The sequence below is a fragment of the Athene cunicularia genome (genome assembly GCF_003259725.1).
Source record: "Athene cunicularia isolate RWA chromosome 2 unlocalized genomic scaffold, athCun1 chr2_part1, whole genome shotgun sequence".
In the NCBI taxonomy this organism is placed as follows: domain Eukaryota; kingdom Metazoa; phylum Chordata; class Aves; order Strigiformes; family Strigidae; genus Athene; species Athene cunicularia.
The window spans coordinates 7870432-7893061 of record NW_020799095.1 but is presented as its reverse complement, the minus strand read 5'-3'; the positions used below and the strand labels follow the sequence as shown (position 1 = coordinate 7893061).

General features: G+C 36.8%; 1 protein-coding gene across 3 annotated transcripts in view; it reads left to right on the top strand.

Annotated features, from left to right (window-relative positions):
- ANO10 (anoctamin 10) overlaps positions 1 to 22630 on the top strand; it is a 138553-nt gene that overhangs the window by 18894 nt on the left and 97029 nt on the right. For 2 of the 3 annotated variants that reach the window (XM_026842324.1, XM_026842323.1), the window contains 10 exons: positions 2397 to 2549; positions 3649 to 3831; positions 5815 to 5949; positions 7574 to 7693; positions 10204 to 10773; positions 12524 to 12579; positions 14140 to 14214; positions 15144 to 15326; positions 18705 to 18896; positions 21311 to 21439. In XM_026842324.1, coding sequence (XP_026698125.1) covers positions 2397 to 2549; positions 3649 to 3831; positions 5815 to 5949; positions 7574 to 7693; positions 10204 to 10773; positions 12524 to 12579; positions 14140 to 14214; positions 15144 to 15326; positions 18705 to 18896; positions 21311 to 21439 — 1796 coding nt within the window. Of the gene's footprint in view, positions 1 to 97; positions 424 to 1288; positions 1436 to 2396; positions 2550 to 3648; positions 3832 to 5814; positions 5950 to 7573; positions 7694 to 10203; positions 10774 to 12523; positions 12580 to 14139; positions 14215 to 15143; positions 15327 to 18704; positions 18897 to 21310; positions 21440 to 22630 lie in introns of those variants that run through there. The other variant, XM_026842325.1, reaches the window with a different exon arrangement.

Here is a 22630-nt window from a genome sequence, read left to right as displayed (position 1 = left end):
GAGCCGCCCCGGAGAGCGGCCGCAGCAACCTCGGCCCTGCGGGGTGCGCTTGGCTTGGAGACCTTCCCGGGCGGCCACCCAGCGGCTTCGTGCCTGGGAGGTGGACTGAGGGGTCAGGGCTGCTTTTGTAGCTGTTCCCCAGGCTTCTGGGTCTGTCGTAAGTTGGGCTGTGAGTAGGTGTGGAAGAAGAGGCCGAGTTACATCTCGCAGGGCCTGTGCTGGGCATTGAACTAGCTCCTCTGTGGCACAGGACATCACAAACGCAAGTTGGCAGAGTGCTTCAGCCCTGTTCTAGTTTTCAGTAGTAATATGCCTAAAAATAACAAATCTTAGTCACCACGCCAAGCACAATGATTCTGAATAAATGGTAGGAGCCAAGTTTACCGAGTGGCATGCTGTTTATACAAAGGCTGTTTTCAGAAGGTAACAGTGCTGTGAAGTTATATTCTTAACTAGTAATATTTAATGATTACGTAGTGCATTTAATTTTTAAAATTCTTTAGAAATTGCACAATGCACAATATGGCAGGCATTACCTTTTTTTAAAAAAAAAAAAAACATTATGGAAAGTGATGCAGTAAGGTGGAGTGACTTGTCAAGACAGTATAGTCAGTCATTGACAATCACAGTTACAGTGCCTTATCCCTGTTTATGTTTTCTTTTGTTTGATTCATTCTGCTTGTGCAGATATAAAAAAGATCTAAACTGTTTTAAAATATTAATCTAGTATTTCTTTTGTAGACATACATACTTGGGTTCAGAGCTTGTAAATCTGAATGCTGCAGAATTGTGTGCATGTGAACTGGCAAGTGAAACTAACTGAAAACCCCATTGAAGTTTGGCTTGAAAGCTTTGCCAGACAAAAGCAAATAGACTTGTTTATTATAATATGTGTATGTTTACAGTATCACTGTGTTTTGTGGGATAATTCATATGAAGTACTGGAGATAGTGATTTCTCTGTGAATCACACAAGTGTAACTGTCATAAAAGCTGAACTGCATCCTTATAGCAATTTACTTTGAAATTAAGTCATTTTAGTCTTTGAACAGGAGGAGGGAAACTGCTTAAACATAGTGGGTAAAAGAATTTCTTCAGTGAGGTTAATAGCAAAAGAAACCCCAAAGCACCAAACCTTCTCTTCAGTTTTAAATTCGGTAAATTCAGTCTCTGATAGGTTTTTTGGTTGCGTTTCTTAAATTTTAACTGAGTAGGTTAACTACCAGATTATCTTTTTCTATCAACACCTTTAAGTTGCTTTATGAAGCATGATACAATGTTCTCTCTAGAATCATATATATAAAAGTTAAAGGAAAAATGTCAACAAGGCTGAAGAGAAACAGCTCAGGGAACTGAGGTTGTTTAGCCTGGAGAAAAGGAGGCTGAGGGGACACCTCATCGCTCTCTACAACTACCTGAAAGGAGGTTATAGCAAGGTGGGTGTTGGTCTCTCAAGCAAAAAGTGATAGGATAAGAGGAAACAGCCTCAAGTTGCACCAGAGTAGGCTTAGATTGGATATTAGGAGAAATTTCTTGACCAAAAGTGTTGTCAAGCATTGGAACAGGCTGCCCAGGGAAGTGGTTGAGTCACCATCCCTGAAGGTACTTAAAAAACGTGTAGGCATGGTGCTTAGGGACATGGTTTTGTGAGACTTGTCAGTGTTAGGTTAATGGTTGGACTTGATGATCTTAAAGGTTTTTTCCAACCTAAATCATTCTGTGGTTCTATAAAGGTTCACTTGGATTATTTACATATAAAGCTGTGCTGATACTCAATACTATGCAGCTGGACTTTGTCACAGAACATGTGGTTTATATCTTTCAACAAGTCATTTAATTGCTTTGTGTGTAATTTGCCTATCTGTATGATAGGTGTCCTACTCACCTACCCAAGGTGGTATAAGTTTCCTTGGTATGGTTAAAGCTTCACAAGATTAACTGAGAAGGTTCCTCCTTTAACATATAATGTGTTTGCACACTCTTACCGGGAGAACCATACTGGTTTTAGATATGTTTGACTAATGTTTCCTTCTGTTAATGTTTTCATTTGCTAACAAATACAGTGTAGGAAGTTGCAAGCTGTTGTTTTTGATGATAATTTCTCCTTATTACTTTGTTTGAATTTATTTATTTGCTTTCTCATCACTACTACTTTGCTATACATAGCAACAACAGTTTTCCTACTTGCAGAGTAGTACATAAATGCCACCAAAGTCTGGTAACATCTTGTCAAGTGACAGTTGGAGAGGTTATTCAAACTGCTCTTCCCAGTAGTGGGCACCTGCCACTTAACTATAGTGAGTTACGTATATCTGTGCTTAGGAAAGTTTTGTGGTTTTTAGATTGATACCAAATATTTTTTTAACACTGGCATTTTTGTTTTATTTTTGTACTTAGCAAGTTCTCAAAAGATGGCGGAAAGCTGGTCTTTCTTGGATACTTTTGAGTCTAACTTTAGGCCTCTGGTAGTAATTGAGCTTGCAAAAGGCACCAAAGAGGAAACCGTAAAATGGTTCACTAAACGAATTGTGGACAAAAAAGCAAATGGAGGTGAGTACAGTATGATTTTCTGTAACTCTTTGAAAACAGAATGGCTGTTGTTGTAATCTGAAGGCATACAAAAAATTAGTTTTCAGGTAATTTATGGTTTATTTATTGTTTAGCCAATCCCACTCCATTTTGAATTGCAGGGCATTTTTGAAGCCATGTAATTTTATGTGAGAGTAGAGCTTCATGCTGTTGTCATGAAGGTGTAATAATTGAACACTGTTAATCCAGTTATTAAAGAAAATTTTAGCTTAAGGTCAGATGCCTGTTGCGCTCTAGAATCTTGCAATTTTTTGCGGTGAAACCTTTCTTTCAACGTAGTTTTGATACTAGTTTTTATATTAATTGTCTAGAGCATGTTTCTCTGCTTGCTTATGAGAACATTGTAAACCTTGCCAGAATGAAGATGCATCACATCTACTGACCTGTCCACAAGACTTGGTACCATGTTGTAGAACAAAAGTTAAGTTAGTAGGAAGCAATTTAATCTTAATAAATTCATGTTGGATTTTAATTATCTCTTTGCTAGCTTGTAGGCTGTTACAAAGACAGTATTTCATTACTTGTTTTAGTATACTTACAGGAATTGAAGTTGGCTAATTAATTTGTAATTTCTTAGACTTTTTTCTTTACATTTTTTAGCAAGGCATTATTTATGCTGTTGTAGCTTATATTTTATGGTCAGTAATATTTCTGTGACTACTGGATTTGTGACTAGAAACTTGCTGTCAGGCCTCTGTTGGATAAGTCAGGTGTGTTTCTTTTTCAAAAGTGTAGTCTCCTTAAAAGGATAGAGACTGTGCAGAAGCAGTGGTTGCTTACATGGTGTGAGCATTAGGGGAGTAGATCCAAACTCTTACAATTGTTCCAGTTCACTGTGAACACTTCTACAGAAACAGGGCTAAATCAGGGGGTGACCATGCAAGATTCTGAATACCAAGCGTCAGGTGCTGTTGAAGCCTTAAGTCTTTCTGCCCTTAAAAAGATGCCACCTCAGTGCTCCTGATACCCAGGTCCAATATGATGGATGCTAAAACACTAGGTTTTTGAGAGGTAAATTATATGTATTTTCTTCCTTATTTTGCCTTTCTTTACTTTAAAGGTGCACAACTGCTGGTTAAACCATTGGTCACAGAAAAGGGAGAAGAAAATATTTATCTAGTTGGAGCTTCCCACTTAAGGCTGTTGCTGGGCGCTGAAACTGTGGGTTTGGTGAAGGAATGTAATGATAACTCAATGAGAACTTTTACGTACAGCAGTAGAAAAACTTTCAGAGATTTTGCAGGTAAGCAATTTTAGGCGTCTTTGTCATTGCAAAGCTGTGGCTAAAGATTATAAGCAGTTACACTGTTAAATCTTTCATGGTCTTTCTGTTCCTTGGCGTGGTAACAGTGACCAGAAATAGGAAGAACGAGCCATGAAAATAATAGTCATTTTTACCTACTCAGATCATATAATAAAATTACATTTTTTTCTTTCACATGATTCTTACTTTTTGCTTGTGTTTAACTTTATGCTTTTGTATGCTCCAAATAGTCTTTTATTTGTATGAAATATTTTGGTTGTAAATAAGAGAAGAAGAAATGGTCAATGAACATGAGTGCAGGATTAACAATCAATGTTACTAATTAACATAGCAATTTAATTTCTGTGAGCCAGTTTTGAGGCTTATTATTTTATAATTAGCTGGAGAAAATAGAAACGTTTTGTTTTATTATATTTACACATCAAACTAAATAGTTAAATAATACTGCAGAGCCATTCAATGGCATTTGGGCATGATTAGCGAAATCATTCCTTTTTGTCTTTTTTTTTTTTGAGGAGGTGCCAACAAAGTAACATTTTCTTTTAAATGTATTACCTATAAGGTATTTAACTCCCTTACAATAGCAGAATTCATTTTGCTCTCTAGGCAAAAGTTGGAGTTCAGTTTAGACTTGCTGATACTTCTTATGTGCCTATTTTGGTGATGCCCCTTACAGTTTCAATAGAAATGTTCTTGGGTCTGTCTGAAACAATAATAAAGTTGAGTTTTGGGGTTTTTTTAGTGCCGGTTTATTCAACAGTGCTGCTGTGTGCAGTAACTGTTGCCGTGCCTTTTCTTTTGTGACCTTGCTTTTCTGAAATTAGAAAACCTTGAGAAGAATTGTCAGTTGCAAAGGTGACATTCCCATTTCTTTTATGCACTTACATTCTTAATGCTAATCTGCCATTGCTAACAGATTCTCTAGTAGCAGCTGGAACTCCAACTACTGTAAATCTAAAAGATAATTTTTGCTGTATCTCCTGATCTTTTTCCTTCTTCTAAAACCCTAATATTAGTTTTTTCCAGATCTGATCAGTGGACAAAAGAGTTGACCATAATGAGATGAGGTGAAATAAGTGTTATCTACAAAAGAAACCCTTCAGCCTGTTTTGTCTTACTATTATTTCTAGTTCTTCAATTTCACTGACACTTTATTCTTATTTTTGTATTAGAGATTTGTTGCTGGTTTAGCTTCTTAGTGTATTTAGGGCTGTTTCTATAGTTTCTTATTCCTAAGGGGGGGGGAAAATCAATTTGTTGTTATCTCAAGGAAATCAGACTGTTTCCTTCATGATAAATTGATGGGGCTGATAAGTTTGTTGATGGGGCTGATAAGTTTGTTGCTGTAGCTCTTCAAAATTTTTGGAAATTCCAGATCCCTCTTCTGGGATTTTGGGAAAAGTTTCTTATTTTATTAGAGTTAATTGTCACAATTGTCTTATCATTGTGTTGTACGGGAAATAAAGAGCAAGGTTCTGTGATACTTGGTGTGAAATGCTTACTGAAAAGGAGATTTGTCCTGACGTCTTAATAATGGTTTTCGTTCTGAAAATACTTCAGGAACTGTATGGCAGAAAGGGGTATGGAGATTCCAAGATTTGTAAATAGCGGATGCCTATGTAGGAGTCTTTCAGCCGGGCAAGAGCATGTAGTACTTGCTAGTATACTGTCCCAGCCTCCAGTAGTTAGTACTTCAGGGGTATATCTGTCTCTTGAGTAAGATATGTTCTCTTAGTTCACCTGGGTAGTCAGAAACGCAGTAGCCAACATGTGCCAGTTAGAGAAAACTTCTGCCCGAGATATTTATTTCAAAATGTGGAGGTTTTGGTAATGGATGTTGATTGGCAGTAGTTGTTACATAATGTAATATTTTTTTCTGATTCTGGTGATTTTTATAGTTATTTGCTGCCAGGGTTGTCTCCCTATGCTGCACAACTTCATACTACTTTCTTTTTGATTTAGATGACAATCACAATTTCCTTACGATGGCAGAATGTCAGTACATCATCAAACATGAACTTGAAAATTTGAGAGCTAAAGATGAAAAAATGATCCCTGGATATCCTCAGGCAAAGCTGTATCCAGGAAAATCAATTGGTAAGCAATGCGGTTTGTTGCTTGTAACTCACTGTGTAGGATAGTGTTGATGTAAGATGGTGAAAGAAACTTTATTTTCCTGCAGTGAAGAGAAATCCTTAAGACATTAAAGTCCTACTATTTTTAATCAACTTTGTTTTCTCACCAGTCCACAGCAGTGATAGGACAAGAGGCAATGGATGCACAGTGCAACAAGAGTAATTCTGAATAGCTGATGAGCAAATGTTTTATGATGAGGGTAAAACACTAGAACAGGGCTTCAGATAGCTTGTGGTAACTTTCTCATGGGAGACTTTAAGTCTTCACTAGACAAGGCCCTGAGCAGCCCAATTTAAGCTGGACCCACTTTGAGCAGGAAGTTGAACCAGGTGACTTCCAGAGGGCCTTCCATCCTGAGTCTTTCTGTGAGGCTGAGGCTCTGGCCTTATGCTTTTTTCAGTTGGATAATTTTCACATATATTGATGTCATCCATTATTTTTATAATTAGTACCCAAAATAATTGTTTTCTAAAAACTTACATAATGATATACTTGGTTTGTCTTTGTATAAAAATACTGGAATGAGTAACAGTGTTCTAGAGCTATACATTTCACAGTATGAAGCAAGGTTTATTTCATTTGATTTCATTTATCCTCCTATTTGCTTCAAAAGCTCTTCCTTTTCATGAGAGAAAGAAGCAATGAGAACGAGTGCTATTTTTATGGTAGCTGGAACTGGTCCACTGGCAGAGATGCTACATTTTCTTAAGAGGATTTATCTTAATATTTGTATGTCCTTTTAATAACAGTGTCTTTATTCATTAGTGTTGATCATCAAAAAAAGACATCTGTGCATATCAGTGGTTCAAGAATAAATAAATGTAGATGTCAGATGAGTTTATGTTGGTAATTTTTATATAGTTAAGGTATTTTTTCTAGTTATGTCAAACTTCCAGAGCCTCCCCTCTCCTGTTTTTGAATTTATTTTCTTTTTTAATATTTCTGTGGTTGTAACTTTCAGAACAGTTTGTTAATTGTTTACCTGCACAGGTATTGTTGCTTTCCACAACAAAGTTAAATACAAATTATGGAATATTTGATTTGTTTACAATGAAGATGTGTTGTAATTTATGAATTAGTGTAAATTGATAGTTCAAAAATGGTTTTAGTATATACTGTTTTCCACAACTAATACAACAATGACTCTTAAATTTAGTGTTTTGGTTTGGTTTTGCTATGTCAGTTTGATTTTTGTTATGCCTTTCTTTGCTCAAATGCAAGAGCTAGACCTTTCCCCACAAAGCTACACATGGCATTTCAGTTCTGACTTGTAGCACTTTTTATTATTCAAGCTGCAACTGATTATATTGCAAACCTATGATATAGTTAATAGATGTAAGAAGTTTACTCTTTCTCTTCCAGTGGACAACACAGTAGGAATAGGTAGAACTACTTTCTGTAATGAATAATTTTTAATTAACGTGCAGACAATTTATTTGGTTTTAGGGTTTGAATGCTAGATTTATTTCAAAGGAACTTTAGGCTTGCTAAGTACATAATGTAACCTGTTTGCTTGTATCAACTTCATGGTCCTTTGAAGGGAGTACTAGGTACCTCTCCTTTTTTTAAATTTTTTTCCTTCTAGTGAGAAGATTATTGACTAGTGGTATTCTAGTTCAGATTTTCCCACTTCACGATAGAGAAGAGTTGAAAAAGCTCCGTCACAGCTGGTATGGCCGAGTGAAAGTTGGCTATCAACCTTTAGGTATGTGAACACTTACTCCACTACAAATAATGTGCAGGGTTTCTTCTGGAGAAGTTTTCAGTTTGTTGAGAAGACCAAGGGTCTTTCCTAACTCCTACTCCAGCATTTAGCCTCTATGGAAGTGAAACTCCTGTGTGGAAGGTGAATATTATACCAAAAAGTCTGTTGTTTCACTAAGAGTTTGCCTTTTCCCGTCCCCAATTACCCATTGCAGTTCACCTCCTCTAACGTTGCCTTTTTGCCCCAGTTGCTTTGTTGGCCATTGTGAACCAAACTCCTTGTTTTAGCCAGCCTTGCTTTTACTGATCTTGGAATCAACAGAGTGGCTTAGGCTCTGGCGAAGGAAGCATCCACATTTCCAGACATCTTGACATGCACAGCTGAGGTCACTTCTTTGAATTCTGTTTGATTCTAAGGTGTCTGTAGGATAATCTTCTGCTATAATGACTTGCAGTACAACTGTTCTGGACTGAAGCGCTCGATGTTCTGGAGTGAAGCAGGCTACTGTCTCCTGATTTTCTTTCTTGTGGCTGCAGGAGTTCTGTATGTAGGCCTTTGGTCATAGTTTCCAAGTTGGAGCTGGAGGGCAGTTCAGAGGCTCAGTATTTGCACTGTGATCATCTAGCATAGTCTTTAAATTAGACCATTGCTCTTTTACCAGTTGGACAAGTTTTTCATCCTCGGTGTTTCCTGTGTTAATCTCCTGAAACCGTTCAAGACTTGGGAAAGTGGTGGCTCAGAGTCTGCAAACTTCCGTGTTAAAACAGGCTGCACATCACAAGTTCTCCCTACCCACTAGTAAAAAAGAAGTAATGGACCAAGCCAAGACTGTTTTCTCAAACTGACTCTTGGCAGGAAAGCTCCTCAACGTCTGAAATTCCCAAAGCTATTTTGAGTTGTAGGCATGTCAAGAGTGTGTTTACAACTGTTTGTTTTAAATTCATTATCTTTATGAAGACTGTATGTTATTACATGCCAATGTCACTTAAGTATATTTTACATACTGAGTAAGCTTAAAATTATTTTTAGTCTGTCAATGTGGAAAGTTACATTCTGGATTCTAAACCTATAAACTTTACTTAAAAATAAGAAAATAAACATTTGAGAGTTTGCCTGATTATTAACCTCTGAGTTTTGCAGATTCTTTACTGAGCTACAGGAAGTTAAAGATCTGGCTCGATAATGCCTGCCTCTGGAGTATTGTGTTAGGGGCCTTACTGTGTGCTTGTCTTTTGTTTATGCAGGAGAGGGGCTTTTTTTGACTGATACTTAATATACACAGAATTTCAAAGTAAATCCCAGGAACCCTGTTATGTATGTACTAATTTAGGGATGTCTTTCATGTTGTGTGTTTGGAGTGTGAAATGATGCTCATGACCTACACTTGAACTTACTTGTGAAGAAAGTTTTGATTGAGAGGGATGTTGGAGTGCTGATTCTTCTCTTTCTGTCAGAGTCTTATCTGATTGGCAGTTGTGAATTTCTGCTGTAGTGTTTTGTAAACTATAAGCCATAAGAATATTCTGGTATTGCACATAAGGTTTTGATGTGCTAGTCTATCATGGAGAGTACATTTACAGTGTCAGTTCTGAGGTTGTGATGTCGTGGCTGTTTTGTTAAGCTGGTGAAGACATAGCAGTGGCATACAAGCAATCTGGTCTTCCAAACAGGCAAAGATAAAACAGATTTCAGCATTCTAAACTCGGTTTGCTAGGCATTTCTATATCTTATTATGTGGTGCCATTTCTAGATTATGTTGAATAATACTCCTACATTCTTTTTGTTAGTAGTCAGATAAGTGAGATCTTGTCTTCCTTGGAGGTAATACATCTGTCATGAAATATATCCATTAGTAGAGCACTTTTCAGGTCTTTAACACCTGAGCAGACAATCTTGGTGAGTACAGCACTTATTTCATGTATCGGTTTTCTGCTGAAGGAGGTGTCTCAGCCTGGATATGCTATCTGACATGGTTAAAATACCTTTCCATCTATTCCTTTAGTTCCTTGAGGACTGGCACAACACAACTAGTCTTTTTCTGGCCCTGAGCAGGCTGTAACAAATTTATTTCCCAGAAATATGCCAGGGAGAAGCTGCAGAAGTTAGGTGTCACTTGCTGTTAAAGCTTGTTTTTTATTATACTGAATGTCTTCTATGCCATCCTAGCCATTCATTGATAGAGTCTGTTTTCAAGAATGCCAGTCGTTTCATTTTGGGTTTGTTGTTTTTTTTTCTTCTGGGTGTCTGATGTGAAGTATTGAGATACTTGACTTCTCTACCATCTGAATAGATGTATATATGTTTGTGTGTGTATATATGTAACATTCAAAAAAACCTCGAACAACCCTCTTAAGTTTTGAACATGGGAGAAAGGGGAACAAAGAAGCAGTAATATTAATTATGCTATTTAAAAAAAAAATTTGGGCGAAGGGTTTCACGTAAAGTCAAGTGTGATATTATACTGACATCTGTGTTAAGTCCAGTCTTAACTGATTAATTTTTCTCTGCAGATGAGATACGGTGCTATTTTGGTGAAACCATTGCTCTCTACTTTGGCTTCTTAGAGTACTTCACATTTGCTTTGATTCCAATGGCTGTCATTGGGATTCCTTATTATGTGTTTGCATGGGAAGACTATGACAAATACGTCATGTTTGCCACATTCAATCTGCTCTGGTCCACTGTGATATTGGAAGTTTGGAAGCGGATTTGTGCCATCATGACATATCGTTGGGGGACGCTGTTGATGAAACGGCAGTTTGAAGAACCAAGACCAGGCTTCCATGGTGTACTCGGTATCAATCCCATCACTGGGAGGGAGGAACCGGTGTACTCAAGTATTAAGAGACAGATACGGATTTATCTGGTGTCCTTACCATTTGTGTGCCTTTGTCTCTACTTCTCACTGTACGTGATGATGATTTACTTTGACTTGGAACAGTGGGCTCTGGATTATCATGAAGAGAATGAATCTAACTTCAGCAGCTTGATGCTGTTTGTACCCAGTATCATTTATGCTGTTGTGATTGAAATTATGAACCGTATCTATCGGTTTGCTGCTGAATTCTTAACTTCATGGGGTAAGAAAGTTTATTCTTCTTCCTTAAAGTTAGAATTCCAGATGTTTAGAATTTGTTTCTTTGTCGACTACATTACTGTGAATCCTTGTTCAATGGAATGCTAACAAAACTTCCTCAAGTAGATTTTTACTGTGGGGTAAAAGGGGTGGCCATTTTAACTTCTTACATTTATTTTGAGTGTTCTGATACTGCAGTTTCATGTTTGGTTTAATTTGGTCTGAGTTTAGCATGCTGTCAGAAGGGATGATCTGGTCTTCTTCCTCAGTCTCTCTCTGCCTTTGGTGCAGAAGTCCCCTTTTCCTGATTTAGCTCTTTGTTTGGCTGTATTGGCTCTAGTGCTGGCAAAAAGGATGAGGTGAGATCATGAGGATGGGAGCTTGGAGATGGATGGCAGGAGGGACTGTCCTGGCAGGTTGCACCCACAACTTAGGCTTGCTGAGTATGTCTTACTTTACAGATATATCTGTGCACAGGACAGACAATGAGATAATGGAATAAAATCTAAAAAACACCAACTAAATGTCATATGAGAGCATTTGTGTATGCTATATTTATAACGAAGACTGAGATTTCACATCCCTATCAAAATATTTTCCTCTGGGCACGCTCAGAGGAGGAGGAATGTTATAATAGATTGCCTTTTTTCCCCCTTGTGCATGTGATTTAACAGATTGGGTCTTATGTTTTGTAACGTAGCATAAGGATAGTGAAATGTTAGTGCTTATTTTGAATTTTAACACTTCTACAAACATGTGCAATGACTTTCAGGCAAAGTTAATAGATGAAACTAATGAGTTAACTGGTTTGTGTATCTCAATATGACATACATTTATAGGACAGAATCCATATTACTGAGGCTGGAGAACCAGAAGATTAACTAAGAAAGATTTAGCAAAAAGGAGGTCGATGCAGAAGATGGAATAAAAAGAGGTGTTGAAAGGGGGATTGGTTATGCATGCCAAAATGATTTGCTCAGCAAATTCAACTTGACAGCAGCAGTAGTAAAAGCAAGCAATTTCTTGATTTGTTTATCACTGTTCAAGGATTTTATTTAAATAATCTTTTAAATTCACATCTAGGTTTCAGTTGACTGTTTTGTTTCATTTATTCCACTGTACTGTAAGAAAAAGCGTTTGTGCAGTGTCCACTTGTGTTGATCAGGTAGACTAAAATGTCTTTAACAGGTAACCCAGTTTTTTTTAACCCAATTTTTTTGTTTTTAAGATGATGATTCATATTCAACAGCAACACTTTTTATGTAACTCACTACACTGACAGCTTGTGCCTTTTCTGTGCTAACAAATGTGTTTGTGCTGCCATGCTGCAAATAGGTATTTTTTGTCATGATGTATTCTAATTAGCTTTGCATTTGTTTTCAGCCAAAGAAAAATCAATAACTAGGCACATTTTATTAAGTGTTAAGAATGATGGATGTTTTTTGTGTTACAAAACAGCTCTTCTGAGAAAGATGTAAAAGGAAAAACCTTTGAAGTAGAAAAAAAACCCCAGAATTGTAGCCAAAAAATATGTATGTCAATATTGTGCATCCAGTCAGCTTCATAGGTTAAGTGAGGTACTGGTACAGTATAAATTCTTTTTCCCATAGAGTTTGAAGAATTATTCCCCCTAAACTAATAGTTAAGTAATTTTTAGGTGGAGGAAAAATACCTATTTGTTCTTTGTATAACAATATTTAGCATATGGTAAGTGTTTCTGCTGTTTGCTAATCAATAATTTGTTGGTATTTTAGAAAATCACAGGCTGGAATCTTCTTATCAGAATCATTTAATTCTGAAGGTCTTAGTGGTAAGTATGTAGTATAAGCAGCTTTTAAGATTATTTAGAAAGAGAACTTGTCATGTGTTTTATCAGTGCTTTGCTAGCATTACCTCACTGACCTACAGTTTTGTTCAGGGCCAAATACTAGCACAAATATCAGAGTAAACAGGATTTCTGTTGTGGTTGCAGTAACTGCTGGACTGTTTTAGATGCCTCCTTTTACAGCGGAGAGTTGGGGTTTTATTTGTATAGATTTGTTCTTTTATTAGAATTCTTTATAATTAAGTTTCTCTGTTAATTGATGTGGTCCTGTCTTCAACTGGGAACTATTTCCTTCATTTTTTGCAAGACTTTATGGTAAATCACATTTTAAAAATTAATGTATTAACTTCCACCTGTACTAACATTCAGAACTAGTCAGAGGATGCTGGAGATACATGTTCGTCAGTCTGTTCCTATGCAGTTTATAGTATATACTGATCTATTTCCTTTGTGGCTCTGAACAAGTAGCTTTTGTGTGTGTGTATGTATATGTGTTTGGTTGCTCTTTTAGGTGTATATCCAGATGCAACATTGTACTCTAAGCGGCAGTTCTAAGCAACTGTACTCTAAAATTCTGAATTACCGTATAAGATATTCAGTAAAAGCAGTTGTAAAGATTGGCTGGTTTTGTGACTTAATCTTCATGTTTCCTTTTTGAAAAGATCTTTTAAGTCTCTTCTAGAGTTCCTTTTTTTTTTCTGCATGCTTTTTTAAAAAAATCTACTTGTTATCCCTTTGTTACTGGTAACCTTTAGAGCTGAAACTCTTGTATGTATCCTTTATAGCTTTATCTCTGCCTTTCTCAAAAAATAGCACCATCTCTGTTTTCCCCATAGGAAATTTACTTAAAGTAATTAAAAAAAATATGAAATGTCAAGTGTAAGTTTCCCCCCCCAGCTTTCACTTTCACCCTGTGAGTGGCTCTCTGCATTCCCAATATTATCTATGTTGCTCCAAAAAAGCAGCTCCAGCACTGATAGGAAGTAGGAAACTTGAGAGATTGATTATGATTTTTTCAGGTATAATACTGTGATTGTCTCATTTTAGAAGTAGGGAATATTTCTCTTTGTCATAAAACCTCTTGAAGTGATTAAACATAATTCTTAACATATATTGAGAAACAGTTTTATGTATTGAGATTTGTGTTGGATGACATGTATTTTGATAAAGTATTCATTTGAAAAAATAATTTCCCTAAATTAAGATCAATATGTCCCTTCAATTGTGTTACCTATGGGAAGACTGCCAAGAAGAGAAAATTAAGTAGAAAGTGACATGCTTCTATTGTCTACGTTTCATAACTGAATTGTAATTTTCTTTGTATACCCTGCTTTAGGAAAGCATTAAGCTTGTCAAATGAAAATCTGAATGAGACCAATATTGAAAACAGGGTTTTTCTGACCTAAGTTTCAAAAACGGTAAAGAAAATCTTAATGAATAGTTTACATCTGCATGGAAGCTATTTAGTCAAGGTAACTTAAATTAGATGGTATTCTGCATTTGAACTTTTGCCCGAGTACTAATAACAAATACTTCTGTTTGCAGTTCAACTTCTTAAACTGTTTTGCATCTCTCTTCTACATTGCCTTTGTGCTGTTTGATATGAAGCTTTTGAGGCAGGTGAGTTCCAAGAATATCTTAAAAATGTTGATGAATGTAGGAACATAAAGGGTTGGTTGAAACAGGACTTCAGTTTTTAATTGTTTTTCTATAATATTAAGTTGACAGTAAATATATTTCATATATATTTTCTTAGAAATCCAGCTTCCATATTTCAGTTCCTCTAGCACAGTTGCAGAATCATAAGGGTGAAGCAATTCTTTCCCTCCATATAAACGAGGAACTGTTTTTCAAATAAATTGATTATTCCCTCACACAGATGGGGCTGGAGAATTTTAATTTCCTCCTTCTTTCCCTTTATGTTAGAAAATGGTTTTCTCTGTAGTATTCTTAATGAGAGACTCTTGAGGATAGGAGTATGATTAAGTTTAGTACTACAATGAGGAGCTGAGAATAAATAAAAGGAAAAATAATTCCAAAAATTGTAGTTGGTATTTTAAATTGGCTTTCTGTTGCTAACATCTTTCATACTCAAATGCATGAAAATTGTGTATAAGGAAAATATAGTGAACAACCCAACAAGAACTTCAACTCAAGATCTCTGTTCCTCCCTAGCAAAACACTTGAGATATCTATACCAAGACATGACATTCGTGGCATTTCCTATACTTTAAGGTAAAAAGCAAGAAATAAAAAAATAGGAAAAAGTGAATTGTTTAGCTCTGTGATTGGACTTGGCACTTAAGTGTGTGTCTTTACCCTTCGTTGTATACTGTCTTCAAGATACATTCAGATCCACAATATGTTTAGACATCTGAGTTCTATTTTGTCCTTTTCAGCACGTAGCAAAGAATGGGAACTAGACCACCTATACCTTCCATATGCTATTGCTAGTTTTGTTAGGCTGGCCTTCTTTTGTCCTAGTATAACAATTGGAAATTATCATTGGTTTACCACAGTTTTATTAATTTTTTTTCTTTACATTTAAGAGCTTGGCCACTTTGCTGATAACTTCGCAGATCCTTAACCAGTTTGCAGAATCCTTGCTTCCTTACTGGCTCCAAAAGAGACATAAGAAGAAGATGAAGAAACGCATGACTTCTCTGAAAACGGATACAGACCTGACATTAGTCGAACAAATCAACTTGGAGAAAGAAATGGGCACTTATTTTGTACGTTTTACTACTGTAAAAAGAGTTCAAAGTTTTCCAGGCTGTAGTTGACAGAGACATCAGCCAGTGCAACCTGAGATATTTCTGGCTGTCTGGCCTGGCTGTCTGGCCTGGCAGTTTATTTCCAGCTTCATCAATTTTAGCTGTTAGTCTTGTGTATACAGCTATGTGGTGCAGTGGATCAAGAAACTGATAAAGTCCAGGGTCCCAGTTACACCAGAACAAAGGGGTAGGAATGAACAACTGAATCTGGAGCTATCTTACCCTGTATCACTGGAAGAAGTATTTGTATAATATGCCCTTAATCTCCAAGGGTAGCCTGGCAGCTACCAGGATGGGTACCTGGCATAGGGAAGGGGAAGGCTGTTTCTGTTTTAGTTTGGTTTTGCAGCAATGCTGGTTTAAACTGTCAGTTAAGCTATAGCCTGAGAGAGTGTGCTCATCTGGCTGGGGCCAGAGATGGAGAGGGTGGAAGAGACCAACTCTTCAAACTAATACTACTGCTGGAATCTTTTGCCTCTTGAAACTACAGCTTTGGCATTTGCTGTATTCCTAGTTCCGTTCCTGACCACCTCCTACCCAGTACAATTTTTAATTGTATTTAACAGGCTTTGTGCAGTTAATTACTTGCAGTTCTAAAGGAATTGACAAAGTAGACATCAGTGTGTATGCTAAGGCCTTACAGACTGGCTGACAACTTGCTTGATCAGATGCTGTAGTCATAAGAGTGTTAATACTGTATGATTTATACTTTTACAGAATAAGAATTATATGTAGATATTCTATCTTTTAGGTAAAAGGTAAAGAATAGCAGTTAGAAATTTGATACTAATACTGTATCAGATTGCTCTCTTCCTGCATAAAGTGCTGTGAAATAAGAAGAGGCAAAAGAAATGCTACCTTTGCAATTGAAAAACTATATAAATGTTAATGCTTGCGTTCTTTTGGGAAGGTTGGTATTTCCCACATTTTATATGAAGGGAGATAGATTTAGAGAACATTTTTCTTTACAGTGGAGATCACAGCAGAAATCCCCAAGTTAGTGTCTGAACTGGTAAATCAGCACAGTCTACTGCTGTGTCTGCAGATAGGCCAGCACTGCTCCAAAAGCTGTGTATCGACATCAGCCGTTGATACGCCTGACCGAATAAGCTCTACTTCTTAGACCTGAGCTGTCTTCTGATTCTCAGCTGGCACATACAAAGCCTGTGTGGTGTCTGAGTCACGTTGCCTGGTGCTGCTTGTTCAGGGCGGGATCAAATGTATCTGCACCTGTTGTACCATTCTGCTCTGAATAATTTTCCACGGGGACCCAACAGATCAATTGTAGAGTTCTGACTTTGCCTTGGAGGTGTCTACTGCTGGCCTCAGTTTCAGTTCAAGATACTGTGTACTCAAGACCTTAATTTTAGTTTCAGTCTAGAGATTTTAATTGTGCTGTGTTTGTGAATACATGGTATCAGACCACTGATTTGTTAGCAAGTGGTGAGCTGTCAGCAGGCAAGAGTATTTCTAAAATTAAATCTGTCACAAGGGGGAAGCATTTGACTATGTTTAGTAACTGAAGAGTTTAGCAGGAGTCTTGACAGAATTCTGTTTCGGGCTCTTCTCTTTTGTTTTCCTTCCTTCACTTACTCTGTAATGTTTTTTTGTTTGTCGTCTTTCTCACTTTTCAAGTCTCCATCCCTTAACCCAGTTTAAGATTAAAAACATGCTGAATTTTTTAAAAAAAATTCTACTTCTGTCCTCTAGTTCATTTTCTTCCTGAATTTGTTGATTCTATTTTCTTGATGCTGTAGTTCATGTGCTGACTTTAAAGTTTCTTTATCATTGTATCAGACTTGTTTTCCCGCACAAATTGTCATAAATTGACTAGGTAAAAAAGATATACTCCTTTTCTTTTCATACTCTGCTGTTCTAAAAGTCAATAGGTACTGGACGAAGAAAGGAGTGAGGAAGCAGTGGGAATACTGTGCAGTTACCAGAAGGAGTAGCACAAAGGGAAGTGCTGCTCCCTGACTGCAGCAATTGTTTGAGAAAGTGATAGCAGGGACAGATAATGTGACTGCCACTCCATTGAATAATCCTGCAAAAATGTCCCTAAGGACAACATTACCAAAGGTCCCTAAAGAAGACATTACCAAAATTCAGAGTTTGTAGAAAATATTTCTGTGGAAAATTTTCATTGGTTTTAAAAGTTAAAAGTAGCTCCTCATGGCCTGGCCTTCAGATCAGTTTGTCAGACTGTGCAACTTGAAAATAAGCTCAAGTGAAAAATGTGGGTAATGATCACCCCATGCTGATTTCTGAGCTTGCAGGCTTCTACTGCCTCTCTCTGTTTTGATAGGGGGAAAAAAAAAAAAAAAGCACTAGGTGCTGGAGAGGGCAGTCAATTTAACAACTATAATCAGCAAAAAAGATTAGAGAACCATGTGGCTGATGCATGGAGCCAAAACCAATTTTATGGGGCTTCTGTAATAATCTCTGTTATTGTCAAGTCTTTATTATTTCATTTTTGAGAGACAATCTGGGCAAATATAAGATAACTAGATCCCGGTTTAACTTGGTATGTCACCATCCTTTGTTCACTAAACTTTTTCTTTATAAATGTTTGGTTCTTTCATAAATAATTGCTGTAATCATAGAAAACTATTATTAATGCTACAAAACTAATATGCAAATATATATGATAACCTACGTGCAAATATTTAATCAGCATTTAAGTACACACGTTCTTGGTTTAAAGATCAGGTGATAGATGTGTTGCAGATTTGCCAGAATGGGACTTTTTGTTTGCATTAATTGTTCCCTTCAGATGTCAGTGCTGCATTCTGTCATTTTAGCCTTCAAGTGGGCCACTAATTCTGAGTTACCCGTTTTGAAATAAACAACCAGAAATAGCAGAAGAGAGTTGCCTGTCTACCACCCTACCTTTCTGGTTAGGTCTTTCAGGGACAGTCTGAAAAACTACGACTTTTCTTGTCACAGTGCTCTTAGGAGATGTTCTGCCAGTTTAAATACATGGTGCCTTTTACCTGTACCCTACTGTTTCATCTGTAACTGTTCCTCAGAGATAGTCAGGAACTTGAATGGGATGAATGCATTTATACAGTTACTTCATGTAGTAAGGACAGGAAGTGTGACTTGCAGAAAATGCATTAGGCAAAAGGAAGAGCCTTGGCCTCCCCTTATTAAGAAGTTTTGAGTAATTGAATAATTCCAGATTAAGTAGATGGGGTCAGTGTTTGTTGTTGGTTTCTGTCACCAGTCATTCCTAAACAACTGATTTGGGATGAGTAAGCTCTATTGTTAATTCTGTGTTTCTTCATATATTTTTATGTGGGTTAAAGTTGTTCTCATTTTTGCTATATTTTTCAGGGTACTTTTGATGACTACCTGGAGTTGTTCTTACAGTTTGGCTATGTGAGTCTTTTCTCGTGTGTTTATCCACTGGCAGCTGTCTTTGCAGTGTTAAACAATGTCACAGAGATATATTCTGATGCCTTAAAGATGTGTAGAGTTTACAAGCGTCCATTTGCAGAACCCACAGCAAATATTGGTGTTTGGCAGGTAATTTTTTTGTCTGTCTTTTTCTATTCACTTGTTTTGAAAGAGGTTTCAACAAATGTATCTAAACTGTGTGTTTGACCCATCAGTCACTTTAAAGTTTAGTGGGTACTTTGTTGTCTTCCAGTGCCTTCAGATAGTATCTATCCAACTATATATCCAAGGTGATTTTTTTGTAGGGTTTTTGACCATGTCTTTCAGTTGCCTTTGAAAAGAAAACAAATCCTTCCTTTAGTCCTTGTATATGTCTGTATTTGTACTCCTCTTGCAGCTGAACAAAGCAAAGCTGCTAGATACTTCCCAGTACTTTTTACAGCCAACATATTTTAGAAATGATAACATCTGATGCAATCTCAGAAGTTTAGAACTCAGCAAGGGTTTCAAAAAAATTAGAGTGATAGGTAAATACTTGGATTTCTAAGCCATGTCTGGCTGTGTGCCCTTGTGGTTACTGGTGCTCAAGCTAATTTTAAACTAACTTGGCCCTGTGAGCAGGAGCTGGACCTTTCTGCACAGCTTGAACATTGTAGTCTGTCTAAACAATTTCATGCTGCTAGTACTGGGTTAAGGATTTTCTGTCCTTGTTTGTTTGCCTGTGCAGTCGTGCTAGCACCAGCTAGTTTGGAGCCTGTTGAGTACACTGAGTCAGTGAGCTGATTCTGACTAAAAATAACCCTGTAAAACTTCTCCAAAACCAGAGATTTTTGCGGAAAGAAAGGCTGTTAAGTTGCATCCAGAGACTAGCATTCTGTAATAACAGTGGCCTGATAAGGAATGTGAAGTAGGTTGGAGGCAATTTCTAGTGGGCAATCCATATTCTAGTTTTATTTAACAAGTTTTCTGATATGTAATAGAGACAAAGGGCACAATGAACAAGTGGATTGTTTCATTTGGCGGGGTTGTAAATGTCGGTACCAAATGAAACAAATGGGAGATGAGAAATGAAATCAGCAAACCTCAAATGAAACATACTCTGAAAACATGCAAAGCAAATATTCTGAGCAATGTTTGTTAGAAATGTACATAGGTATTAATGAAGTCAACTTAGAAGTTTAAGTCATTAAAATGTGTAAATTAAAATCTGATTATGTTTTAACATTTCGTGCATTTTCTCAGTCCAAATCCATGCTGCCAACATCTTGATGGCATAGCTCTATTGACCAGTGGTGTGACCATCAGATAAGTGAGGCTGTGGACATAAGTCTCAAGCATAGCTGCAGCTATATTAATAGCATTTGGTTTTGCTAGAATAATTTGTTTCAATCTAGGGAGTAGGCTGAAAAACTGTAACACTAATGGTACGGTCATGTTGGAATTTTTATAGTGTAGGTTTTTAATTGTAGAAATGCGTTCGCTTTGTGAATTAACTACATTTTTAAGTTGTAATTTTTATCTGTTTCATGAGGGAAGTTAGAGCATTGGCTGAAAGATTTCTGTTAAAGGATTACTGGAATTATTTTATCAGGTGAGCTGTGTCACCAGCTTGTTGTCAAGGAGAAAGTTACTTCTGCTAATTCATTGTGACAATTACTGCAATTCAATGTCAGTCTTTCTCATTCCAGAGAGGACCTTGGAATAAGTAGCCATTATATTGCAAAAGTAATTGTCCTGTTCTAGTAATATTTTCAGACCTTTTGTGGGAGCTCTGTAGGCAAGAGCTTCTTAGACTTGTGCAATTGCATGCATTTAAAGGTAATTTTTTTTCTTTCAATAAATTTCAGCTTGTATAACTGGTAGTGATTTTAAAAAGGCATTCTGAACCATTCTTATGTTTTCCTATTACTTAACATTCAGACAAAACCTTTAAAACCAGAGTGTTCTGACTATTAGTACCCCTAGGAATTTTGCATTTTTTCCTTTATCCTGAAAGAAATTGATGTTTGGGAGTACAACTGTAAATGAGTGCATACTCTTTTGTGTTTAGCTTGTGAGTCCTAAAGATACCAGGGATAAGGCTGCTTTCCTGTCTGCTTTTCTCCTTTAGGATTATTCCAGATTTTTCAGGAGGTGATCTGGCATTACCTACATCTGGTAACATGGTCTCTGAATAACTTCTCAAGCTCTTTACAGCGCTATGGTGTTGTGGAAGAATATTGTTTAACTTATTCACAGCAGACACACATACGTGCCCATGGAGAAATCAAATTAGAGAAAAATTCAGGGTTGCCAGGTGGTCTTAGTGATATTACAAACCTTGTTGAAGTCTTGTCCTTGCCTGTTCTTAAAGCTGATGAAATCTCGACTGCTTGCCAAACAAGTTCTACTTGTAGAATTCAAAAGACGAAGGAAAATAAAAAGTTAAAATAATGGGTCTTATGAGGGCTTAATGAAGAGAGAGGTATTGTCCAGAGTAATTTGGGGATTGGTAAATTAGAGATATTTGTCGTAACTATAAATATATCTGTGTTTTATTTCAGTTGGCTTTTGAAACTATGAGTGTAATATCAGTTGTTACTAATTGCATACTGATTGGAATGTCTCCACAAGTGAATGCCCTTTTCCCAGATTCAAAAATGGACCTTATTCTGACTGTGGCATTGGTAGAGGTAAGTCTGTCTTCAAACAGTGCATGTGCAAATAACATGAAGAACAGTGGAAATGATACCAGGAAGTAGACTTCCCCCCCACATATTGAAAGGAAATCAAGATTTCCCATCTTGCTTTTCGATTTCTTTCTTTTCTGTGTTTTCATGTACTGTGGATGTTGGCATACTTCTCCATATGTTCCCAAGATACCATGTATTTGTTGCTTCAATATATTTCAGGAATTTAATAGTGCTATTTCAAGAAGCAAAATAACATAATTTTTGTGATCTGGTTATTTCTCCACTTGGTTTTTGACCCCAGCATATCTTATAAAGACCTCCTATACCTATATAATCTTTATGGATGTTTCCTGTAAGCTTATCTGAAGCAAGTATGTATGGTCACTGTAAATACTAGTGATTGTAACAGCATTTGGGTTTCATCTTTTCTTATTTCTATGTAATAAGCACTTGAGTATCATTCCTTTTCAGACAAGGAGGGATGATTATGGGCATTTGGTATAATAACTGAGATTGTAGGACTTTGCCTTAACTTTCATCATTATGCTATTTTAGCCTTTCGGAACTGGATTACTTGTGGCAAAAAAAGTCTGAGTTGTCTCTGTGTTATTGTTAAACTGCATTGCCTTACAGAGGTGCAGCAGGAGCATGTACTTCTTTGTTGTTGTTTTTATAGGTGTGAAGCATTATGCAATGAATTAATAACTTGCTTTGAGTTTTATTTTCCAAGCCTTAAGGTTTGAAAAGTTTAAATATGAATCGTGTCAACTGGTTTACTGAAGTTCGAGTCTACAGACAGCCTGTTATATTCTGTTATGCGTGTGGGAACGTTTGCATTAACCTCAGTGAGGTATTTTAATGTAAAACTAATTTGACAATTCAAATGTAATGCTGTAGTGCATTACTAGACATCATATCCAGAGAGATTGTATATGAAAACTGTACAACTAAATGTAAGCAGTATGGATTTATGGCAGCTTAAAGAGATGGGGCTGTTTTTGCCTTTGCTTCCTGGGTATTTATTCCTATCTTACCTGTTTTAATGTGAAGCCAGCTATGTGGTCTCTAGGCAGACCTCTGTTTCTCAGTAGGCCATAGGAGAATGCCAGTATTTTTCTCTCTAAAATGAAATTCTGCTTATATGCTATCATTTAGATGGCGGGAATTGCAGCATGGTAATTAGGCAGCTGT